The sequence below is a fragment of the Sceloporus undulatus genome, chromosome 6 (genome assembly GCF_019175285.1).
Source record: "Sceloporus undulatus isolate JIND9_A2432 ecotype Alabama chromosome 6, SceUnd_v1.1, whole genome shotgun sequence".
Classification (NCBI taxonomy): domain Eukaryota; kingdom Metazoa; phylum Chordata; class Lepidosauria; order Squamata; family Phrynosomatidae; genus Sceloporus; species Sceloporus undulatus.
In genome coordinates this window covers 103,684,420-103,707,428 of record NC_056527.1, presented here as the reverse complement: position 1 = coordinate 103,707,428, position 23,009 = coordinate 103,684,420, and the positions used below count along the sequence as shown (strand labels likewise).

Here is a 23,009-nt window from a genome sequence, read left to right as displayed (position 1 = left end):
TGGACATAACCATATGTCTCATTCAGGGCTAGCCCTACCATTAGGCATATTAAGGCAGTTGCCCTACAGTGTGAATGCCGGGGAATAGTAGCAAGGTATTAGAGGAAGATTTCTTGAGCCCCATGCACTAGCCTACTGCTTTCAATGTCATGAAGGAGAGGACTCTCCACTTGCCAGTAGTGAAGAAAAAGATAATCTGCCAATCCAGCTGGGCGTTTGTTATATGAAATGGGAGGAACACATCATGTCCTTTGTCTCAGGTTGTAAAACGTCTTGGGTCAGCCTTACTCCCACCCTATCTTGGCCACCACAACCCTAGGGCCAAGCTTGTCTTCTTTTAAGGAAATGAGTCCATGGTCTAAGAGGAAATTGTCAGAAAGCAAGATATGAAGTAGAAGGACTCAAGGCTTAGTAAGGGCAAGCAAGCCAAGGTATACTGTGGAGGAAGAAGGAGAATCAGAACTATATTTGAGGTCCAGTCACACTACACATATATTTTTGGAATCTCATGCTAGAGCTACCAATGTTCTGGAGCTTGGTTGGTAAAAGTTACCAATGAGGAATTACAAAAACTAGGAAAGCTGCAGCAGTTTGTTTTTGCCTGAACCTCCTGGGAAGGGCTTCATTCTACCCCTACTTTCCCCCTGTTGAGTTAACTAAGTACAAACTATTTTTACTTTGGACAAAGGAGGAAAAGAGGATGAGAAGTAAAAAATTGGGGCATTTAAAAAAAAGCAGATGAGAAAGTGGAAGGGCAGAGGATTGTACCTGCCAAATCAGGACAATTAGAATGTATAGTGATCTTATCTTGACTAATGATAGAGCTGGTCCTGGCAAAAGAGCAGTAAATTTCAAGGGCAAGTAGTACTGTGGCAGAAAGAGCAAATATAATTCTTTGTCTTCTCTTAGAAACACTCTCAAGATGCTGAACAAGGAGAGGTAGATGAATGTGCTGCTATGTATTTCTAGGGAGAGATCAGAGCTACAGCAGTGCAATATAACTTGGGACTCACATATCTTCTGGACTGCCTTCTGTAACAGTCCACTCATTTGCTGAGATCATCAATAGATGATCCTGGCTTTCTGAAATATAAGTGGTAACAATAAAAGGGGAAAGCCTTTTAAGCTATGCGCCTCACCTTTGAGAAATCCTCCCTGGGATATTTGTCAGGTGTCCTGGCACGAAAGTGTTTTTACTTTCCAGGGTGGTTTAATTAGTTTTTATTCTTAATTGATTTTGTTTCCAGCTTTTAAAAAGCTGAGCTCTTACTGGTTTTGGATAACATTTGTGCTTCTGCTAATTTTAAAAAGTTTTAAATATCTTGATCATCCCATGTTTTACATTTGTTTTACTGTATTTATATTTGTTTGTTGTCCTGGAAATTTATAGGAGCTGGTGTTGTGAATGTAATATGTTATTAAGCATATAACAGATATTTACCTCCTGTGGTTTGTAGGCAGCACTCAAAAATCCATCGTATTTCTCCCTCAGGAACCTTCCAAGCGCCTTCTGTTGCAAAATACCTATCTGGAAGTATGGGGAAAAGGCCAAAAACCACAAGATTAATACCTTCCTTCATCTCAAAAATAAGTCTGCTCCAACTAAAAGCCAAAGTAAGGATCATGTAAAGTTGAGGTACCAGTCTTGTTCATCATTCTTCTTCCTTGGGCTGCATCTACCCTGCAGTTTGACATCGCTTTAACTGCCCTGGCTCAATGCTGTGCAATTCTGGGATTTGTAGTTTTGTGAGATCTTTAGCTTTCTCTGCCAGTGTTCTGGTGCCATAACACTACAAATCCCAAGATTCCATACAATAGAACCATGGCAGTTAAAATTGTGTCACACTGCATTAATTCTGCAGGTGACAGCAGCCTGAATGATAGACACAAACACACATGCACAGAGACACAAAGTGAATACAAAAACATCCATCCTCTCTTCACACACACATACACACACACCAGGCCCCACCTTGGTGAGCTGCTGGAAACCCTGTGGCCAGACTGCTGCTTTGTGGGGATCTGTAGGGTATGTGCCAAGGGGGGACCGGTCACCGTGTCGATATATCTAAGAAAAAAGAGAGGACTGCATACTGAAGGTATACAGATAGTCAAATAAATAATCCACCAAGGCTTTTTCTAGAAGGGGCTGTTCTTGTGCAATCACTTGGCATCAATCAGATAATTTTATGGGGATCCAGATGACGGCATGCCTCCACTTGTAATCCTTCCCTGTTTTCCCACTGATTCTTCCAGATTTTTATTTCTTTCCACAAACATTAATGAAAGAGAGTGGAGGAGAGACAGAACAGCTGTACAATGTCTTTCAACTGGTAGCATTACCCCTCAAAGCTGTCCATCTGGAACCTCCCCAGGAATCTTTCTAGACTTCAAACTACTTCTTAACCCCCACCTGTCAAATGAGTGGACAGAAATGTATATTTCATTTTTTTCCCCTCTGCTATTTATCTGTTGATGAAAGAGATCAAAATGCATTCCCATCCCCCCCCCCCCAAAAAAAAGGAAGCACAAAAGGCTGCGGTAACTACAGAACCATTGCACCAGTGTAGTTTTTTGGGCCACTAGCACCCTTTGGCAGAGAAGGCTAAAGACCTTGTAAAACTGCAAATCCCTGGTTTTCATGGTGCTTAAAGTGGTGTCAAATTGCACTATTTCTACAGTGTAGATGCCCCCAGTAGATATCAGACCCCTTCCAAAACCAATAGGAACTCTGTCTTCAAGCCCTCTTATGGTAAAGGCCTAACTAGGCTTGCCTTATTTTTTTCTCCAGAGAACCCCAACAATTCCAGTTACTGTCATAATTGCCATTTAATTCTGCATACCAATGTCACGAAGCGCAGTGTCCTTTCTTGACCTGCAGTAAAATGCAGACTATTGTGGATGCAGATCATTAAAGATGCAAGAGTTTCAGAGAGTCTCATGGTGTTGAATTGGTTCTGCCTCCTGGACATGGTTGTTTAGGGGAAGGAGGGAAAATGTTTCTGTTATATAGGCACCGTCCTCACACCTTGTAATTGTCTTTGATTCCACTCTGCTGACAAGCTAGATTTAGCAGACACCACCACAGAGTGAGAGGCCAGTTGTATAATATGCTTTCCTCCACCACACACACACACACACCTGCCAAATTGCCTGCAAAAGCGGAGAGATAGTAGTACCCATTATTACAAGTCCCAAACCAAGACATTACGTCTTTCACATTCAATCTTCAGAGTCTGGCATGTAATAACTAGTTGTTATGTTTGTTTCTGGCTAAGATCTTACACCTTTAGCAGCTGCCTGACTGACAGAAATTCACAAGGGGAAGATTTTCTAGTATGGGAGATATAGGATCAGAGTATTACCTGATGGATTTCCCCCTGCTGCAACAGCCATTACAGGCACAGGAACGTTGTAAAAGGTGGGGGGAATGGCAAGATAGACTCATCATTACCTGTCAAGAGTTTCGTTTGTGGATTCTTGATTACTGAATTCTGGCAAGATAACAATGGCCTAGGCTTGCCATATTTGTCCCCCTGCCAAAGCTTCTATGTTTCTAAAGGGCAGGATGACAGGCAGAAATCCATGTTTGAAGCTGCACAGACTTCCACAGACACTAAGGATCTACCTACTATGTAAGACACACAATGGCGTTAATTCAATACAGTACCAGCCAGCAGAACTTTTAAAATTTACTTTTTTGAACTACACCTCCAAAAAGTGGCCATGGTAGTTGAGGACTGGAGTAGTAGTTGTCCAAAATAATAACTATTCCAAGCTCCCTTTCTCTGTCGTTAATAAAGTTGGCACTTATCTACCGATATCCATGGATTCAAGCATCTATGGCTTGCAAAATATTCCAAAAAATATATAAATTCCAAAAACCAAGCCTTGGTTTTGGAATTTTATATAAGGAACACTGTTTTACTATGCCAGTGTATTGAGTGGGACTTGAGCATCCACAGATTTTTGTATACACGGAGGATCCTGGAACCAAGCTCCAGGGAATACCAAGAGCTCATTGTATCTGCCAGATCAATGGAGAGAATATGTTGCGGCCCTTGATATGCTTGTGCCAGAAGTTGGAAATGCTACCAGTCTCCATGCCAACTGGTGGACCCTGGGAGTTGTAGTGCTAAAAGGAAATTTTTGCAAGGCCAGGACTATATCCAAATACTTCCTCTCTGAGGAACTGAACTGGATTTCTCCTTGGTCTACATCAGATCTTCAAAGTCTATTTCAAGGGAGAGGTCCACAGGCCCTGTGGTGTAACATCAACATAGATACACCTGGATTCAACTTGGGCTGCTGCCACACTGCAGAATTAATGCAGTTTGACACCCAAATAAGAACTACTGCTCACTGTGTTTTAACTGTACCGGCTCTGCCAACAGAAGTGAGTTTAAAATGATGAATGAATTGGCTTCCTTAGGTCACATTAAAGTGTCAGCAAGGAAAGAATCCAAATATTTGTCTTTCTGCAGCTGAAAAATAACAGCCATCTAACTCAGGTGGCAAACCCCTGAATGTTTTGCCAGGCTAATGAGTACACGCTTCACACATAGTGCTTACTATGTTCCAAAAGATTATAAGGGTATTAATACCCACAGTGAGCAGTAGTTCTTATTTGGGATTGCTAGTTAGAAAACCTTATAGAGGTAAGCTGAGTCACAAGTTGCTATGCCTTCAAAGCTTCCTAAAACAAGTTAAAAATTAAAACAAGTATTGGAAATAGGGTCACCAAAGGTACTAGTCCACAACCATTTCCTATTCCTGATTAATCCTCTGCCATCCCACTTTTTCAGCTCCTTTTCAGATGTCCTTGCTTCTGTCTTTTCTTATTTTTTCCCTTTATCCTCAGCTTACTTCTGCTGCGCCAAACAATTCAAAGTGCAAAAGTAGTTTGTGCTCAAGTAGCTCAGTATGTAGCCAGCACAGTGTAGCGGTTTGAGCATTGGACTCTGGAGATCAGGGTCGAATCCTGGCTTGGCCATGTAAAACCACTGGGCAAGTCACACTCTCTCAGCTTCAGAGAATGGCAATGGCAAACCCCTCTGAAGAAACGTGCCAAGAAAACTCCAGGATAGGTTCATGGATAGGTTCACCATCAATCGAAAATGACTTGAAGGTACACAACAATAAAGCTCAGCAGAGGGGAGAGAAGAGGAGGGGCAGAGTGTTCTTACCAGTAGGCTCAAGCAAAAGCAAACTGCTGCACTCTCTTCTAGTTTGTGTGTTCTTAATAATTTTTGCCACCTTTACAATATACTCTGATGTTGCTTGGCCACATATGGTCCAATTTTTAACTTCAAAAATGTTGCAGCATGTTCACTTTTCTTACCGGTAAGCCCTTGATAGGTTGGGTCCAATCTGCCCCACCGTTACTGTTTCTGCTGCAAATAACTCACAAGCTTTGAGGAAACCATCTAGGCTGCAGCTCCAGCTTGTGCAAAATCAGCTAGCCCCAATGCTCTAACCTCGGCATTTATTAATAAAAATGAGCATCTGTGAGGGAGAAATAGGAGGGTGGTTAAGTCCCTGCTCCAGGAATACTGCTTTGGACTTGGCCCTTTGGAAAATGCACCAGGCCAGCCAACTTGGACTGACAGCCATATCTTCCTGGAATCCAGCTGGCTAGGCCAAGAGTAAACACTAAGAAAACCAATTCTTTTCTCTTTGATAAATGCTTTCTTTGTTAGTTTCCCTTCCCCATTTTTTCTCTCCTGCCGTGATCTGGAGGGCTTGATCCACTCAGGTCTGACTCAGTTTCAGTTAATGGGGTACACAAGTTAAAATTTTCACCGCAAGTACAAATTATAGCTTTATTGATCACAAATAGATGGAAGCATGATGAAGTAACAGAAAAGAAAAAGATAAAAATGTTTCAATATACTTGTAACTGAACCCACCAGACACAGCCTCAAATGCAGGTGGTCCCCAGGGCTACACAACGCCCATTACACTCAGTGGGGGAAATTAGTCATATCCAATAAAGAAATTAATATAAATCCAATACAACAAAATCAGAGAATTCTTAAGACAATTATATGGTGAACCTGGATGTGATATATTAAATAATGCTCAAACGGTAAACAATAAACTTGAAATTAATATATTAATTAAATTCTCCTAACACACCTTGCCTTTCTGAAAGCTACAGTGAAGTCACAAGCTTAGGAGAGAATATGGTTCTCCCTGAGCCTGAGAGTGCATCTACACTGTAGAAGTAATGCATTTTGACACCACTTTAACTGCCATTGCTCCATCCTACAGAATCCTGGGATTTGTAACTTTGTGAGGCACCTGCACTCTGACAGAGAAGGTTAAAGACCTTGTAAAACTACAAATCCCAGGATTTCATAGAATGAAGCTATAGCACTTAAAACGTGGTGTCAAACTGCATTATTTCTACAATGTAGGTGCACCCTGAGAACATAAGAATATTCCCACTCTGTTAAATCTTAAATTGTCTTAAGTGGTAAAGGGTATGTTTTATTTTATCTGTGAGCCACATTGGATCCCTCCAGGGAGAAAACTGACATATAAATGAAATAAATAAAATAAATCATTGTTAATATATGTTTTTGTTGTGAACTATCTTGAGCTTTTGGGAGTGATGGTGAGAGTCATATTTTTAAAAGAAATTAAATTTAAATATAAACAAATTGGCATTTAAAGAGAAGCATGTTCTGTCAGATTATTTGAGGAAATGTAGCATTAATACCAGAAGAACCATGCCCCAAACCAGAAAAAAACTGGAGTCTAAGGCCTGCATTTTATGCATGGTCCTATTGAATCAGTTATCAAATGGTAAATCTCATTTAACTAAGTTGATTTGCACTCTTTGGGATGACCAGTATACTTCACACACCAATATATCTAGGTGCACTGCTAGTTCAGGATTGCCAGTTCAGGATTGTCCTGAGGTTTCTGGGCCAAAACCTGAGAAACGACTTGAAGGCACACAACACACACACAGTAAAATGGTGTCCCTTATATAAAATGGCAAAATCAAGGTGTGCTTTTTGGAATTTATATAGTTTTTAAATATGTTCAAACCATGGATAGTTGAATCTGTGGATAAGGAATCTGTGAAGATGGAGGGCCAACTGTACATTACCATCCCAGAGAGTCTTTGCAAGCAAATTGATGAAGCCTTGCAAATTGTATCCAGCTGCTGATGTGCTATGTAGCTGAGTGAGAGATTAGACAGCCCTTTCCTTTTGCCTGGAGCTGAGCCCTGCAAAACTGGAGGACATACGTCTCCTGCCTGGAGATGACCACAAAAACTGGAGATTCAGGGCCAGGCTTTGAGATCTGGCAATCCTAACTGCTGATGCCATGTTTCACTATTGTTAGAAACCTGCTCCCCAGTGTCTTAGTGTTTTTACTACAACTGAGTTCAAAGGGCTAATGGCGCAAATGTTTGCACATCCGACTGTGCTGCTATTGACAGGAAAGCAAGGCTGCTTCTTCCTGCCCCACCAGAACAGATGCCCTTTCCTGGTCAATGCCCTTCTGGTCTCCAGTTTACAAGGGCTTTTACAACAACTTCAGCTCTCATTCCGAGACAGGCAAGGATTTTGAGACCCACCATGGGGCTGTTTAGTATCATCATCAGCACTCTCTTTTTCATTGGAGCAGCAGGTCAGTATAGAGACCCCAAATGTCCTTTTTTGAGGTGGGTGGTTTGAGTGTTGAACTGCGATTCTGGAGATAAGGGTTTGAAACCTGACTCAGCCATGAAAACCCACTGGGCAAGTCGCACTCTCTCAGGCAAAGGCAATGGCAATTGGCAAGCCTCCTCTGAAGAAACCAATGCCAAGAAAACCCCATGATAGGGCCTTAGGGTCACCATAAGTTGGAAAAGACTTGAAAGCACACAACAACAACAACAACAACAACAACAACAACAATAATAGTAATAATAATAATAATAATAATAATAATAATAATAATAATAATAGAGGGCCACTGTCCCTTTTGTGACCTGTCTTTAGCTATACTATTTAGTTATTTTTTTAGCCTTTTTAAGCTCATTCCTTGTTAAAATTATCATAGGGCAAATTTCTAAGCTGCTTCTCTGGGATTTAGATTCTTTGCCAAGTTGTTTTCAAGTACGGTGTCTGTGCTGAGAATATACATTAATACGAGCTACTGAAAAACAAAAGACGAAGAAGAGTGGATTTAGGAAAGCTTCTACAAGCTTCTTTCTCTCACAGTCTCAGTGAGACAATGCTACAAGATCCCTTTGTATATTAATGTAAGCTGTGTAAATTGATTAATATAAGCTGTGTTAACTGAGGCTGGTTATAGGGACCATGCAACTTGTTATACCAGCCCCTTTGGATGCCACTCTGTTTTTGGACACTGTTCAAACTGCTTGTTATGACCTATATGGTCCTATATGGATGGCTTCAGTCCAGGTTATGTATTTTCCAGAAATATAAAAACAGAATAACAACAATATCTAATATAAAAAGAGAAAATAGAAAGAAAGAAAAAAGAATGAAAGAGGAAATAGTATATACACATATGGTGTGAGGGGGGACTAGGAAAGATAAAAGTGACTTCCAATAATCTCTTTAGCAGTTATTAAACAATATTAAACTATTTGTTGTTTGTTATTAACTGCCCTTCAGTCAACCTCAACTCATGGGAACCCTGTGGATGAGACCTCTTCAAGACTTTCACTACTTATTAAACTACATTAAACTATGAGAGCCATCAATACCTCTCTCATATAAGAAAAAAAACATCAGCCTCTTTATGTTGCTAATATTAATCATTAAATTAAATCTTTTACAATCAAAGATATAATCCTTAGCAAATAATCATATATATATATATATATATATATATATACATATATATATATATAACAAAGTATTAGTAGTCTTTATTAATAATCTATTGCTATTAGTCTTCCCTTCATGTAAATCAAAAACATCTATTTTGCTTACCTCTCAAATACAAATATTTCTATCATGGTCATTACTCCCTCACAATTTCCCTTTTACCACCTGTCTGACACAACATCAGCTGTGTCTTCCAACCAATTACAAAGAAAACATTAATTCCTTTATTTTTAATATAAATCTCTACCTTCTTTTACATTAATTTCTATTTGCTGTTAGCTTCCTTCATTATTTTTATACACTCACTCTCAACTTCATATTTCTTCTGGTATCTGGACCTTTGTGAGCTTTGTGATCTACTTGATCAATAAATCACCAGTCAGAACTTGCCTCCAGACCGGTAACCACACCGCTGCCATTCTCTCTTTCATGAAACCCCACGAAAGAGATTTCCACTGGCCATTTCTGTGCCCTGCAGTCTCTACTCCTTGGTATTATCATTTTACCCTGGTTTCATCTTTTACAGGGTCTGCTGATGATGTCTTTGATCTCACTGATGCCTTGGATCCTGCTGTGCCTTCCCAGATTAACCCAGAAAAAGAATGTAAGTAAGGGTTGCGGATAAAGTTGGGAGCCGGAGAGTCGGGCAATGTTATCTGTTTTTATTACATGAATGAGAAATTGTGGAGACAAAGTTTTTATTATGACTCAAAAACTAAAGTAGAAAACCTATAAGATTCTTATAAAGAGTTTGAATGTCAGACTGGAAGTTCACTAGGTGATGGCCTTGGACTAGTATTCTTTTCTCTTCCTTCTAACCTGCTTCGCAAAACTGTTGTGATTATAAAAGCAGGAGGAAGAAAACCATATGTGATGCCTTGAGTTTCTTGGAAGAAAGGTGGAATATAAAGGTGGCAATATAAATGAATCTTGGCTCATACGGAGCGCTGGTAAGCTTAAGAGTCATGGCAATGGAAGGAAATGGTTTTGCTTTGGAATGAGCTACTCCACTTTGCGTCTTTCTCACCCACCCAGTGTGTCCCAATGACGCCCGAGACATTGCCTTCCTGATTGATGGTTCAACCACTGTACGGCCTACAGAATTCATGCAGTTCAAGTTGTTTATTGCTCTTATGATGAAAAGCTTTCCTGAAAATACGCAGGTCAGTGAGGAGAGATGCATAAGAGGGGATGGGTTTGAGTGGGGTCAGGGGTGTTATTAGGGGGTGCGGACCACCTCAAGTGACACATCAGAGTGGGGTGAACACCTGGTGGAGCAGTAACTCACCATCCATCTCAAGACCCCTCCTAACCACCACCACCCTTTCGCCAACCAGGGCACCTCTGCGGCCACTGGTGGCAGTGGGTTGCTGTTGGCACCTGACACTCTTCTAGGTCTGGTGAGGCTGTTGGCTGGCCTGGGGAAGAGAGTTGCCGGTGGTGGCAGTAGTAGCAACCATGGAATCCCCACTTTCTGCAAAAAGAAAGGAGTCTGTTGCCGCCCCTGCCACCACAGTCTCCCTTTTGTGCCTGGCCAGCAATTCCACCAGATCTAGAAGGGGTTGTTGGACAGCAGCACCAGCATCTCATCCCCACCTTGGCAGAGGCAGCCTGGCTGGTGGAGGAGGGAGGTTGGGGTCAGCATGAGTTACCACACTGGGGTGACACTAACCCTGCTGACACCATTGGGTAAGATGTGAGCTTTCAAGGCCAGTCTCTAAACAGGGTTGTCTCAATGAATTTTGCTGATTGGGGTGAAGGCTCAAATAACAATCTCTTGTCTGCTCCTTCCATTTCATGTGCAGAAGTTGATCAGAATCTTGCTTCAATTATGACAATGAAATATATCTTCCTGCGGACACCTCACTAACATCCTGGCCCTGCAAGAAAGGCTTAAGTGTGATGTGGCCTCTCAGGTTTGGTTCCCTAGGCCTTGAGTGGAATGGACATTTCTGGAAAACACACCATTATTCAGGCCTAGTGTTCCATTACTCTGGTTGAGGCAGGCCACTTCAGGTGGCTGAGTTGGTGGTAATCTCCATAGAGACTGAGGAACCAAATATTAATTTATTTGAGGAACCAAATAACTAGTCCTAAACTGGAAATAGGATGGATATAATCCAAAATGGAGAGAACTAGTGGCACCTAAGAAATTGATCCAGAGGACTGGTGCGTGGGTTGTTGAAGAAATTAAGAAGCAGATTTCTCCTCTTGTGTGGCACTGTTACTTAAACAAATAAATACTACAGAAATTTAGAGAAGCTGTTCCTCCCTCTAATCTTTCTCCATCCTCTTCAGTTCTCTCTCCTGCAGTTCTCTAATCGCTTTCAGGAACATTTTGACTTCAGACATTTCCACAGAAATCGAGACCCTGACCGCCTCATGAGAGAGGTTCATCAGCTAGGAGGCTCCTCATACACAGCCAGTGGGATCAAGAAAGCTCTGTGCGTATCATTCCTTTTAACTAGTGGTGTGTGTGTGTGTAAGAGAGAGATACAGATGGACAGAGAGATGTGCAGTATTTGCAAAGGTGGAGGCTGGGAAGCAAATAAATGGGAGTTGGTGTCATATACAGTTCTAGCACTTTGATATCACTTTGTTGTAGAATCATAGAGTTGGAAGAGACCACAAGGGCCATCCAGTCCAACCCCCTGCTATGCAGGAACTCTCAATCAAAGCATACCTGACAGTATGGTGGCAGTATGTGGTAGCAAGTTACAGAATCCTGGGATTTGTAGTTTGGTGAGCCACTAGAACTCTCTGTAAAAGAATACTGAATACCTCATTGTGAAGGAACCCTCTCTAGATTGGCCCCATACTTTCAACCCCTGTGCTCCTATCACTCACCTTGCCTTTTTACCCTCAGGATCCCTTGAGTGTCACCTCAATGTGGTACTTAAGCCTCAAGGTGACCACTATGCTGGACAATGTTGATCAATAAGTTCATTATGGTAAAGTGTGGCCAATTTCCCCTTTCAGTTCTTAAATGAAAACAGTCAGAAAGAGCTGTAAAAAATAAAACCAGTAAAGATATATTGTATGACAATTAAAGTGAACATGAACTCTCCACATTGCCAGCTCCCTAAACCCTATTCAGAGATTAGAAATTTATTTTTTCCTAGCTGGTCTTCACCCCATCTCTGACTGCCCTGTGTGTGTGTGTGTGTGTGTGCACATGTGTGCGTATGTGCTTCAAGTCGTCTGTTGACTTAGGACAACCCTATGAATTTCACATAATTTTCTTAGGCAAAGAATACACAGAGGGAGTTTTGCCAGTTCCTTCCTATGAAATATAACCGACAGCACCTGGTATTTGTTGGCAGTCTCCCATTGAAGTAGTATATCTGATGCACGCTGTGGTCCCGATCTGGCCTTTGCAGGGGGCAAAAACGAGCCACAAAAAGCGGCTCCTTTTTGTGCCCTGGAAAGGGATGCAATAGCTGTGTTGCCGCGGCTTGGTGGCGCTCCTTTGGCACTGCGTCGTGTGTACGCAACACCAGAGGAGTGCCCTGATGCCGCATGGTGGGTGGTGCAGCACATGGTGTCATACCACCCTGGAGGCAGAGCAAGGGTGTGCGCCATGTTGGTGCTACACCCTGACTCCGCCTCTAACCCGGCTCAAACTGCTGGTCTGCACAGCCCCTATCTAACCTTTTTTTCTGGCCAATCCTCTACGTCGCCCATTCCCAAACTTTGGTTTTACAGGTATTTTGGACTTCGTCCCCCAAAAGCCCTAGTCATCTTGGCCCACAGTCAGGAATGGTAGGAGTTGAAGTCCCAAACACCTGGAGACCAAGGTTTGAGAACCACTGCTTTAGGTTATTGACTCCTCAAAGGCCCCACTTTGCAATAGTGTAAAGGCTGTGATTGGCTGACTCTAACTAGGCTTGCCCTGCTTTTCTCTTCATATTCACAAAACTATAAATCTCAGGATTTCATAGAATGCAGCCATTGTAGTTAAAGTGACTGTGAGATCAAAGTGTTACAATTGTGAAAGGTGAAGTAGACCACCTCTGGTCAGGATGCATCAGCTGTTGCCACTGTGGAGAGGTATACCACGAAACTCTACCACTGTGGCTGTGTTTCCTTGCAGCTAATTCTCTTCTCTATTTAAAAGGGAGCTATTCACCACACAGAAAGGTGCTCGAAGTACAGCCAAGAGGTTCCTTGTGGTGCTGACAGATGGGGAGAAGTTTGGGGACACCCTGGAGTATGGAGAGGTTATTGAGGAAGCCAATAGAGCCAGAGTTACACGCTTTGCAATTGGGGTAAGGAGTAATGTACTTAAGGTGTTTTTTTATTTACGTACTTGCACATTTTGTTACCCCATCTTTCTTTTTAGTTGGAAGACAACAAATATCATATTAACACACAAAACGAAGCAGCGGCAAGAAATTAAAAGATGGCCAAAAACAGAAGAAAAGTTTAAGGATGTTTTCCCTGGTGAATAATGAACATTTAAGAGGATATTGTACAGTGAATGAATACAGTCTGTAAAGCCAGAACATGGAAGTGTTGCTTTTTGTCTGGTACTACATCCTCACAGAATCTCCAAGGGTAACATTGCTAGTGGTTATCCTGGCTAAGAGTATTCTAGGAATTTTTCAAAAAAGTACCTTTCCAAGCTTTGCAAAGCCTGGCCCGTGGGTCTATTATTATTACTACTATTATTATTTTGCTTCAGAATGTCCCATAATATCCTCTGTCTAGAGGATCTGCAGTTAATTTCCATCATGTCGGGACACACACATACACACACACACGGACCTCGTAGGAGTCAAAAACAACTTTTTTGCAAAATTTTTCAACATAGTCTACCTCAGAATGATCCAAAATGCCCTCTAGTGGCCCAGGGAGGCTGCTAAACATGGTAAGGATGCACCATGTTTCTTAAAGGAAGTTTGAGGGCATTTGGGAACCAAATAGGGTATGACCCTCCAAGGTCTCCTGGAGGGCTAATATGGAAGCAAGCCTTCCGCAGTTGCCTACCCTGCTCCACATGCAACAGATGGTTAGAATCTACAGGAATGCATGAGGAGTGGGTATAAATCAGGTAGAGAGCCAGTGAGGCTTAATGTTACAAGTGTTGGACTATGACTCTGGAGACCAGGGTTCGAATCCCTGCTTAGCCATGAAACCCACTAGGTGGCTGGACAAGTCACACTCTCTCCGCCACAGAGGATGGCAATGGCAAACCTGCTCTAAAGAAATGTGCCAAGAAAACCCCGCGATAGGGTCACCATAAGTCAGAATCGACCTGAAGGCACACAACACCATAAATTAGTTAAGATCTTTGCCATGATGAGCACAGGAGTGTTTTAAGTTGGTCCCTTGTTTCTACTTGTAATGAGCTGGAGGCTATATGTTCTTAGATAGGAACATAGGAACACCGTGTCCCTCACCAGGAACCACATCCGACAGACCACCTACTTCGAGTGTATTTACCTGACCCTGAAGGCTAGGGACAGTCTAGGGATTCTGCTGGTGTATCGGCCACCCCGTGCATTAGCTGACTCCCTTAACGAGCTGACACAGCTGGTTGCTGAACTGATGTTGGAGACGCCCAGGCTCCTTGTCCTGGGCGACTTCAACATCTCCCTCACGGCCAGCTATGTTCCATCCGGTGCGGCTCGGGAATTCATGGAGACCATGGCGGCCATGGGCCTGTCCCAGTTGATACAGGGTCCCACGCATCGTGCGGGTAATACTCTCGATTTGGTCTTCTGTTCGGATGCGGAAAATCCGTGGGCGGAAATAGTTAATATTTCCCCCCTGTCATGGACGGATCATTTCCTGGTAGAGGTGAAAATCAAGGCTTCTACCCAGATCCCCCCCGGGGGTGGTGGACCAGTTAGGATGGTCCACCCTCGAAGGCTGATGGAACCTGAGAGGTTCCAAGAAGCCTTAGAGGGGCTCGCGGTTGGAAATGACGGCGACTCTGTTGATGCCCTTACCGGTATTTGGAATACCGGTCTCTCTGGGGCTATACACAGAATCGCTCCCAAGCGCCCTCTCAGGCCTGCTTCCAATCGTAAGCCCTGGTATACGGAAGATCTCCGGGCAAGGAAGCGGGTTCTGCGACGGCTAGAGTGCCGTTGGCGGAAATACCTTCGCTTAGACGACAAGACTCTCCTGGACCGACTATTAAAGGACTACGGAGAGGCAGTGCGAGCAACAAAGAATTCGTTCTATGGTGCTCGCATTGCGTCCGCGGAATCGCGTCCGGCAGAGTTGTTCAGGGTGGTCAGGGAGCTAACTCAGCTCCCTCCCGCCCTGAACCAGATCCTTGAACCTTCTAAGGCCTGCTGTGACTTATTTAACAACTTTTTCGTGGATAAAACTTCTCGTATAAGCGAAGGTCTGAACGCTGACATTATCGCAGAACCAGAGGTAGAAGTGTCCAGAGCCTCCGTGGACCATGTTATACTGGATCAGTTTGAGTTGGTGAGTACCGAGGATGTGGACAAGATCCTCGGAAGTGTTCGGAAAACAACCTGCTCTCTTGATCCCTGCCCCTCGTGGTTAGCGGCCCAGGGGGGACCGGTAGTAACCACTTTGTTACGCCGGATTATCAACACCTCTCTCAGGGATGGGCGATTTCCATCGGATCTTAAATTGGCCATTGTAAGACCGATCCTAAAAAAGCCCTCCCTTGACCCCCTGGTACATAATAATTATCGGCCTGTTTCCCTGCTACCATTTTTGGGGAAGGTGATCGAGAGGGCGGTTGCGCTCCAGCTTCAGTCGGTCTTGGATGAAACGGATTATCTGGATCCATTTCAAACTGGCTTCCGGGCGGGTCACGGGGTTGAGACGGCCATGGTCGCCTTGGTCGATGATCTCCGTCTGAGTGCTGACCGGGGAAGCGTGTCCCTGTTGGTGCTCTTGGACATCTCAGCGGCTTTCGATACCATAGACCATGGTATCCTTCTGGGACGCCTGGCTGAGGTGGGGATCGGGGGCACTGTGCTTCAGTGGTTCCGGTCCTACCTCTCTGGGAGGTCCCAGATGGTGCAGCTGGGGGACGTGTGCTCCGACGAGAGGCCCCTTAAAACCGGGGTCCCTCAAGGAGCCATTCTGTCTCCCATGCTATTTAACATTTACATGAAACCGCTGGGAGAGATCATCCGGAGACATGGGGCGCGGGGTTATCAGTACGCTGATGACACCCAGATTATTTTCTCTATGTCTCCGACTGATGCAGTGACCGGGGATGGCGTCTCTCCTCTCGAGGCCTGTCTGGGGTCAGTAATGGACTGGATGAGGAAAAACCGACTCAAGCTGAATCCAGAGAAAACGGAGGTACTGGTGATGGGTTCCCCCGGTCCAGGAATGGCTGTGGTTCCACCTGTCCTAAACGGGGTCACGCTCCCTGCGAAGGACTCTGTGCGCAGTCTGGGAGTGCTTCTTGATTCGTCGCTTCATCTGACTGCTCAGGTGAATGCGACGGTCAAGAGCACCTGTTACCAGCTTCGGCTGATTCGCCAGCTGCGCCCATATCTGGACCGGAGGGACCTAGAAACTGTGGTACATGCTCTGGTAACTTCGAGATTGGATTTCTGCAATGCACTCTACATGGGGCAACCCTTATACCAAACTCGGAAGCTTCAAGTGGTACAGAATATGGCAGCCCGGCTGGTCACTGGTGTGTCCAGGACCAGCCATATAACACCTGTACTTAAAGATCTTCACTGGCTGCCTGTTCGCTTCCGAGCTCAATATAAGGTGTTGGTTATCACCTATAAAGCCCTAAATGGCTTGGGCCCAGGATTCCTAAAGGACCGCCTCTCCCCATACAATCCGCCTCGCACCCTCAGAACGTCTGGGCAGCAATTGCTGAAGGTGCCTGGGGCCAAGCATGCTTCTACGTCTAGAAGGGCTTTTTCTATAGCTGCCCCAGCCCTTTGGAACACGCTGCCCACTGAGCTCCGCTCATCTACCACCCTGGCCCAATTTAGGAAGGATCTTAAGACCTTCCTATTTAAGCAGGCATTCCCCGATTAAGATCCTGTGGGCCTCCCCTCCTCTTCCGTGGCCATGAGGACGGGCGACGGGGCTTTTATTCCTGCTTTTATTTTTATTGTATGGTTGTTTGTTGTTGATTGTTTTTAACTGTATTTGTGTGCATTCGTTGCACTTTTGTTAGCCGCCCTGATCTTTCCGGAAGGGCGGGATAAAAATAAAGATTTTATTTTTATTATTTATTTAGATATAGGTAGCCATATCAACCAGCATCATGTTACTGGGAGTTAGCTTGGGTTTTGATGTGAACTCCACTGGCTTATTTATTTGTACTCCACCCCCTCCTTTAAACCATACTGCATTCACCTTCAATCACTTTGTTTCTTCTGGCAGGTTGGTTTGGTATTCACAAGCAAAACTGCTCAGAGGGAGCTCCATTCCATTGGCTCCCATCCTATAACAGACCATGTTATTGTTGTGAGACACTTCTCCGGCCTCCGGGACATCCAGACGCAGCTGAAAGAGAAGATTTGTGCCAGTCACGGTACTAGGATTTGCAGGCTGGGGAAATCTATAAATCAGGAAAGGGTCTGCATATTCCGCATGTCCAAGAATGTATTCCATTAATATATGTGATACCTGCAACAAAATTTTGTAATGTAGAGTATGTCTGTTGTGGATCCCAGACAGCCCATAAGTTGTGTTCTCCTCCAAACTATTCCATTCCATTCCTGCTTTAATGTTAGATTAAAAACTTATTTAGTCAGGATTCAGGGCCACTGGGCACCATCAAACCACACTGGGATATTTTGGAGAACACAACATAGGAGCACATCAGTGTTTTTTTCACCAGTTTTGATTTTCTTTCTGAAATCCACAAGGCTCCTGTCTTGTGTGGAGTTGGCCCTAGTTTAGATAAACAAGCCAAAGTGTCACTTAAATAATAATAATAATAATAATAATAATAATAATAATAATAAAAAATATTTTTTTATTTCCCCCTCTTCCGTTTTGAGGATCGAGGCAAGTAACAGCAAAGTTTATATAATATACAACAATAAAAACAACAAGCCCCACACGACCCCGACCCAACCCTCCCTCCCAACTATAAAATTAAATAGTAAAAGATGGTTAAAAAGTACATAACAATACATCAAAATTAAAAACAAACAAACCACAAATAAGAAAAATAATAAAAGGGGGATTCAACTGGTTCTGGACATTATCAATCGGGGAAGGACTGCCAGAAGAGAAAGGTTTTTGTTGTCTTTTTAAAAGCCTCAAGCTAGGATAATTGGCGAATTTCTTCCGGCAGGTCATTCCAAGTTTTTGGAGTGGTGACAGAGAAGGACCTCCGGGAGGTCACTGCCAGTCTGGTCTTTCTAGATTGTAAGAAGTTTTTCCCAGAGGATCGGAGTGAATGGGAAGGACTGTATGGCAGGAGGCGTTCCTTCAAGTAGACTGGACACAGCCCATGTAGGGCTTTATAGGTGATAACCAACACCTTGTATTGTCCCCGGAAGCTAATAGGCAGCCAATGTAATGATTTTAAAATAGGTGTACTATGGTCAAACTTGGATTTTCTGGCAACCAGTCTGGCTGCCATGTTTTGTATCAATTGGAGCTTCCGGACATGGCACAAAGGTTGCCCCATGTAGAGCGCATTGCAGTAATCAAGACGAGAGGTTACTAGAGCATGTACGACCGTTTCTAGGTCCCGCTGCTCCAGGTAGGGGTGCAACTGGCATATTAGCTGAAGCTGATAACAGGCACTCCTGGCTGTCGCATTAATTTGAGAAGACAGCTGAAGCGACGAATCCAGGAGCACCCCTAAGCTGCGGACACAGTTTTTCAGGGGAAGTGTAACCTCATCTAGAACTGGCGAACATATCTCCATACCCGGATTGGGGTTACCTATCACGAGTACCTCCATTTTATTTGGATTCAGCTTAAGTCTATTAAGTCTATTTATGTCCGAGACATAAAGAAATAGATTTGGGTATCATCAGCGTACTGATAACACCCGCCCCATGTCTCCGGATGATCTCACCCAGCGGCTTCATGTAAATGTTAAAGAGGACATTGCTCAAAATTAAAACCCCAGAGCACCACAAGGTCTAGATTTTTTTCTAGAATTAAAAGATACTTAAAAATTGCAAGAAGAAAAGAAAAAAGTAGTCACCAGACCATATTGGATTAATTGTATACAAGCAGCACAAAAATGTTCAAACTTCTTAGAATCTAATAAGAAGGGAAAGTATTCAACCAAATGTTAAGTTAGAGAATGGCTTTAAAAAGGGAAGCTGGGAAGCTCATTTTGGCAACCTATCTAATGCTAGTAAACCAGAAATAGTTAGGAATCCAATGAGAGTCCCCACAGATGAATTTGTGGACACTGGTTTCCACAAAACTTATAGAGCAGTTTATAGTCTGCTTGAAAAATGTAAAGATGCAAAATATGGTAATTATTTTCGCTTGCTAGTACTTATGAAGCCTAATGTTGGACAGTGATCTGAACTAGTATCCTACGTTTTTACAGCTATTTACAACAGGCAAGTAATTCACTCAAGAGGTGAAATGTAGGAATTGTTACAATATTTAAGAAAAGAGATAACATTGACCCTGTGGACTATATTGATTTCCTGATTGTCAGTAGTTAGCAGACTGTTTACACAGTTTCTGATGACAAGTTTGAAAGACTGAGCTGAAGAATCAAATATTCTGGCTCAGGAAAAAATACAGTTCAGCTCATAATTTTGTAACTCCTCAATTGCATACATAAGCACCAGCACTCTGATGGCATAACTTGGCAGCAAAAATATAGGGCACTTTTTTAATTTGAGCTATCTTTTGCAGTTTTGTTTACAAACTATTATTAATATTGCTTTATTTGTGTATTTTATAATTAACATTGGGAAATGACTACCACAATATGAGGTCATGGCCATTGGCTTAGGTGGCTTCATAAGTGAACAGTAGAGGGTTTCCAATGCACAGAGCTGGCTTTTTTCCCTTTTCTTGCTGGGCTCCTGTGCCTTTAATAGCAATGTGGCTAGCAAGAATTGAAACACTTATTTATTTAGCCAGTTAGTTAACTTTTCACCTTTCTCTCAGTGCAGAATCCAAGGTTACAATGTCAATTAAAACAACTAAAAACCAATTAGCAGCAGCATTGGAGGATCGTTTTAGAAAATTACATAAGCAATCCCACTAAAACCAAGCATAGAAATTAAAAGTTTAAAAGCATTTTTTTGAAACATAACAAAAAGGTGGAAAGTACAACATACTCTCCTATTAAAAGCTGCCGGCAGGCCAAAATCCTGTCTAAATAAAAAGGGTTTTGCCTGCTGGCAGGAGAATAGTTCCAGCTTAGCCTCCTGCAGAAGGGGTTTCATAGCTTGGGTACAGCCCATCAGCAAGGCCGTTTGAAGGGACCTAACCAAATGTGTCTGAGGATGGTGGACTCAAGAGAAAGCCTTCCCTTGAAGCGTTGGAAACTCAGGGTGGTTTATACAAGAGAGATCAATCTTTCAGATAGTTTGGATGGAAGCCATAAGCTTGTAGGTCATAGCCAGCACCTTGAATTGTGCTTAGAAGCAGACTAGTTGCTGGTGAAGATGTACCTACAAGAAGGTTTTGTTCTCGCTTGTCACCAGCACCAGTCAGCAGTCTGGCTGGAATACACATATTACCTCCTCCAAGCAGGGATTGCAGTGGCTCTAATTCATTATTTCCTGCTGTTACTCAGCTCTTCAAGGCATAAGAACCATGCACTTATGAAATGGTGGCAACTTTATACGTGTCTCAGACTGCCTCTGCGCCGCAGAAATAATGCAGTTTGGCACCGCTTTAACTGCCATGGCACAATGGTATAGAATGCTGGGATTTGTAGTCTTGTGAGATGTTTAACCTTCTCTGTCAGAGAGCTCTAGTGCTACAACAAACTACAAACCCCTGGATTCCATGGCAGTTAAAGCAGTGTCAAACCCCTTCCCCACTGTCATTCCCTTCTCCTTTTGTGTCTTTTTTTGATTGTAGGTCTGCAGGTAGGGAATTGTCTAATTAAGAATTTGTAAACTGCACTGAAAGGATTTCTAAAGAGCGGGGTATAAATACAGTAAAAAGTATAATAAAATAAAGCAGCATTCTTTTTGAAATACAGATGCAGCCTCAGTTCCCAGTAGTCACATCAGTTCCCTGGCAGTTTTCATTTTCCAAGGCAAGCTCTAGAGGAGGGTTAAAGTGAATAGAGGAAACAATGGTGACAAGAAACTCTGCTCTGTATCTTCTAGGCCTAGGAGTTCCACACTCAACAAGAGCACCACCGCGGTCGACGGACACCTGCACCACGCAGCCTGATCCCCAGGTGCTGCAGAAACTGGAACAAGTGCTGAGAGGCCTAGATCTGGTCAAAACAAAGCTGGATTTGCTGGAAGCTAGACAAGGGAAATGTGGGCACCCTATCTAGAATGTGTCCTGAACTATCAGATGGAGACAAGGTGATCTGAAGCAGGAAACAAGAGGCAGAGGGGGAAGCATGAGAAGCTCCAAGAAATGGCAAGACAGAGTTTGTGTGTCAAGAACATTTGTTTGTTGGTTGCATATTCATCCAATAAAAAAGTTAACCCTTTTAATGTGGCCTCTTATAGGATGCTGATACAAATAAAGCCACCTACTCTCCAGCCTTGTTTCTGCCTTTTCTTACTCAGTGGCAATCAATTAAACCCACATCCATGCAGTGGCATCACTGGGGTTGGCGTCACCCAGTGTGGTAACTCATGGTGCTACTCCCCTCCATTGACTTTCTCTTTCTATACCACATCATACAGAACCCTTAGTAATGTTTATTGTAGTCATGTTACTCATGAATCATAATTCCCATATATCACTAAATGTAATGGTAACAACTGTGACATAAAACAACTAGCAAAATTAAAATTTTATCTTTAAATTACAGTCAGCCCTCCATATCAACGGATTTTTTAATCCACGGATTCAAGCATCCACGGCTTGAATTTTTTTTAAATTATATAAATTCATAAAAGCAAACCTTGATTTTGCTATTTTATGTAAGGGACACCATTTTACTATGTCATTGTATTTAATGAGACTTGAGCATCCTTGGATTTTGCTATCCATGGAGAGTCCTGGTACCAAATCCCAGTGGATACCAAGGTCCCACTGTACAATATCATGTACACAGAATAGATGTGATTACATACACATTGTGTTATGTGATTAAAGTGAAAATTTGGTAAAATGTGATGTTTTTAAAAATTTTAATTTTAAAAATAAAAAATTAAACTTTATTAAAAAAAATGGGCCTCTCCTTTCTCCTCATTCTGAGCCTCACCCCACTCACCATCTTTCCAGGATTTCAAATAGATACAGGCAATTACTGTATCACAGCCATAGACCATTACTGCCCAAATGCAGATGTTTGAGGTGGTGGTCACCCCCCTTAAGATGTCACCTAGGGCTGTCTGCATGCCCTGCACTCCCTAGTGACGCCACTGCATCCATGCCCTATGGGCTGCTTAGAGGTTTTTGTTCTTGACTGCCATCAAGTTAACTTTAATGTATTATATCCTGTGAATGGGAGACCTCCAAGTTGCCCTATTATCAATAGCCCTGCTCAGGTTTTGCAGACTCAAGGATGTGGCTTCCTTGGTTGAGTCTATCTGGAATGTGGTCTTCCTCTTTTCATACTGCTTCCTACCTTACCAAACATTATTGTCTGTTCTAATGTGTCATCTCTTCTCATGATATCTCCAAAGTGTGACAGTCCCAGTTTAGTTATCTGGAGTTCAGGTTTGATTTACTCTAGAACCCATTTTATGTGTCTTTTTAGCAACCTACAGTATCCAATTTATAAAAAATTAAAAGGGGAGAAAATGTGTCCTTCGAACTATAGGATCACTTCAACAAGCCCTACCCTGGTTTTAAAAGAACTCTGGAAGAGCCCTAGGGCAGATCTAAGAAACTGGTACAAATTGCACCAATTGTTCAAGAAATGAACAAGCAGAAGCAGAGGTGGTAATAACTGGCAAAACACAAGGAACTATACTGTGAGAAGTCTTCCTTCTTTAGACCAGTATGCATGACTGGATGCTGAACAATTTGACGTTTTCATCTCATCGAGCAAGTCCTTTCAATTAGGCAATGGCAGCACTTGTCTGGATAGAAATT

General features: G+C 42.9%; 2 protein-coding genes across 5 annotated transcripts in view; one reads left to right on the top strand and one right to left on the bottom strand.

The window, feature by feature from the left end:
• ACP4 (acid phosphatase 4) overlaps nt 1-5,650 on the bottom strand; it is a 16,125-nt gene extending 10,475 nt beyond the window's left edge. For 2 of the 4 annotated variants that reach the window (XM_042474584.1, XM_042474587.1), the window contains exons 1-4: nt 5,342-5,650; nt 2,844-3,153; nt 1,973-2,068; nt 1,442-1,528 (exon numbers count right to left, since the gene is read on the bottom strand). In XM_042474584.1, the coding sequence (XP_042330518.1) occupies nt 1,442-1,528; nt 1,973-2,068; nt 2,844-2,972 (312 nt within the window). In that variant the 5' untranslated portion in view covers nt 2,973-3,153; nt 5,342-5,650. Of the gene's footprint in view, nt 1-1,441; nt 1,529-1,972; nt 2,069-2,843; nt 3,164-5,341 lie in introns of those variants that run through there. The other 2 variants (XM_042474586.1, XM_042474585.1) reach the window with 2 other exon arrangements.
• A 1,841-nt stretch (nt 5,651-7,491) lies between these two features.
• LOC121934261 (integrin alpha-D-like) lies at nt 7,492-21,502 on the top strand. The gene is made up of 7 exons (XM_042474595.1): nt 7,492-7,647; nt 9,385-9,462; nt 9,894-10,021; nt 11,157-11,302; nt 12,976-13,126; nt 17,214-17,364; nt 21,113-21,502. Exons 1-7 carry the CDS (start codon nt 7,494-7,496, stop codon nt 21,286-21,288), a joined length of 984 nt encoding a protein of 327 aa, XP_042330529.1. The 5' UTR covers nt 7,492-7,493; the 3' UTR covers nt 21,289-21,502.
• Nucleotides 21,503-23,009: the final 1,507 nt, after the last annotated feature.

What these genes read in the sequence shown, in the direction of transcription:
- LOC121934261 (XM_042474595.1), top strand. Translation starts at nt 7,494, where the DNA reads ATGCCCTTTCCTGGTCAATGCCCTTCTGGTCTCCAGTTTACAAGGGCT. An exon ending in CTTTTTCATTGGAGCAGCAG is followed by an intron (nt 7,648 to 9,384) that starts GTCAGTATAGAG and finishes CATCTTTTACAG; the next exon opens with GGTCTGCTGATGATGTCTTT. An exon ending in GAAGATTTGTGCCAGTCACG is followed by an intron (nt 17,365 to 21,112) that starts GTACTAGGATTT and finishes TGTATCTTCTAG; the next exon opens with GCCTAGGAGTTCCACACTCA.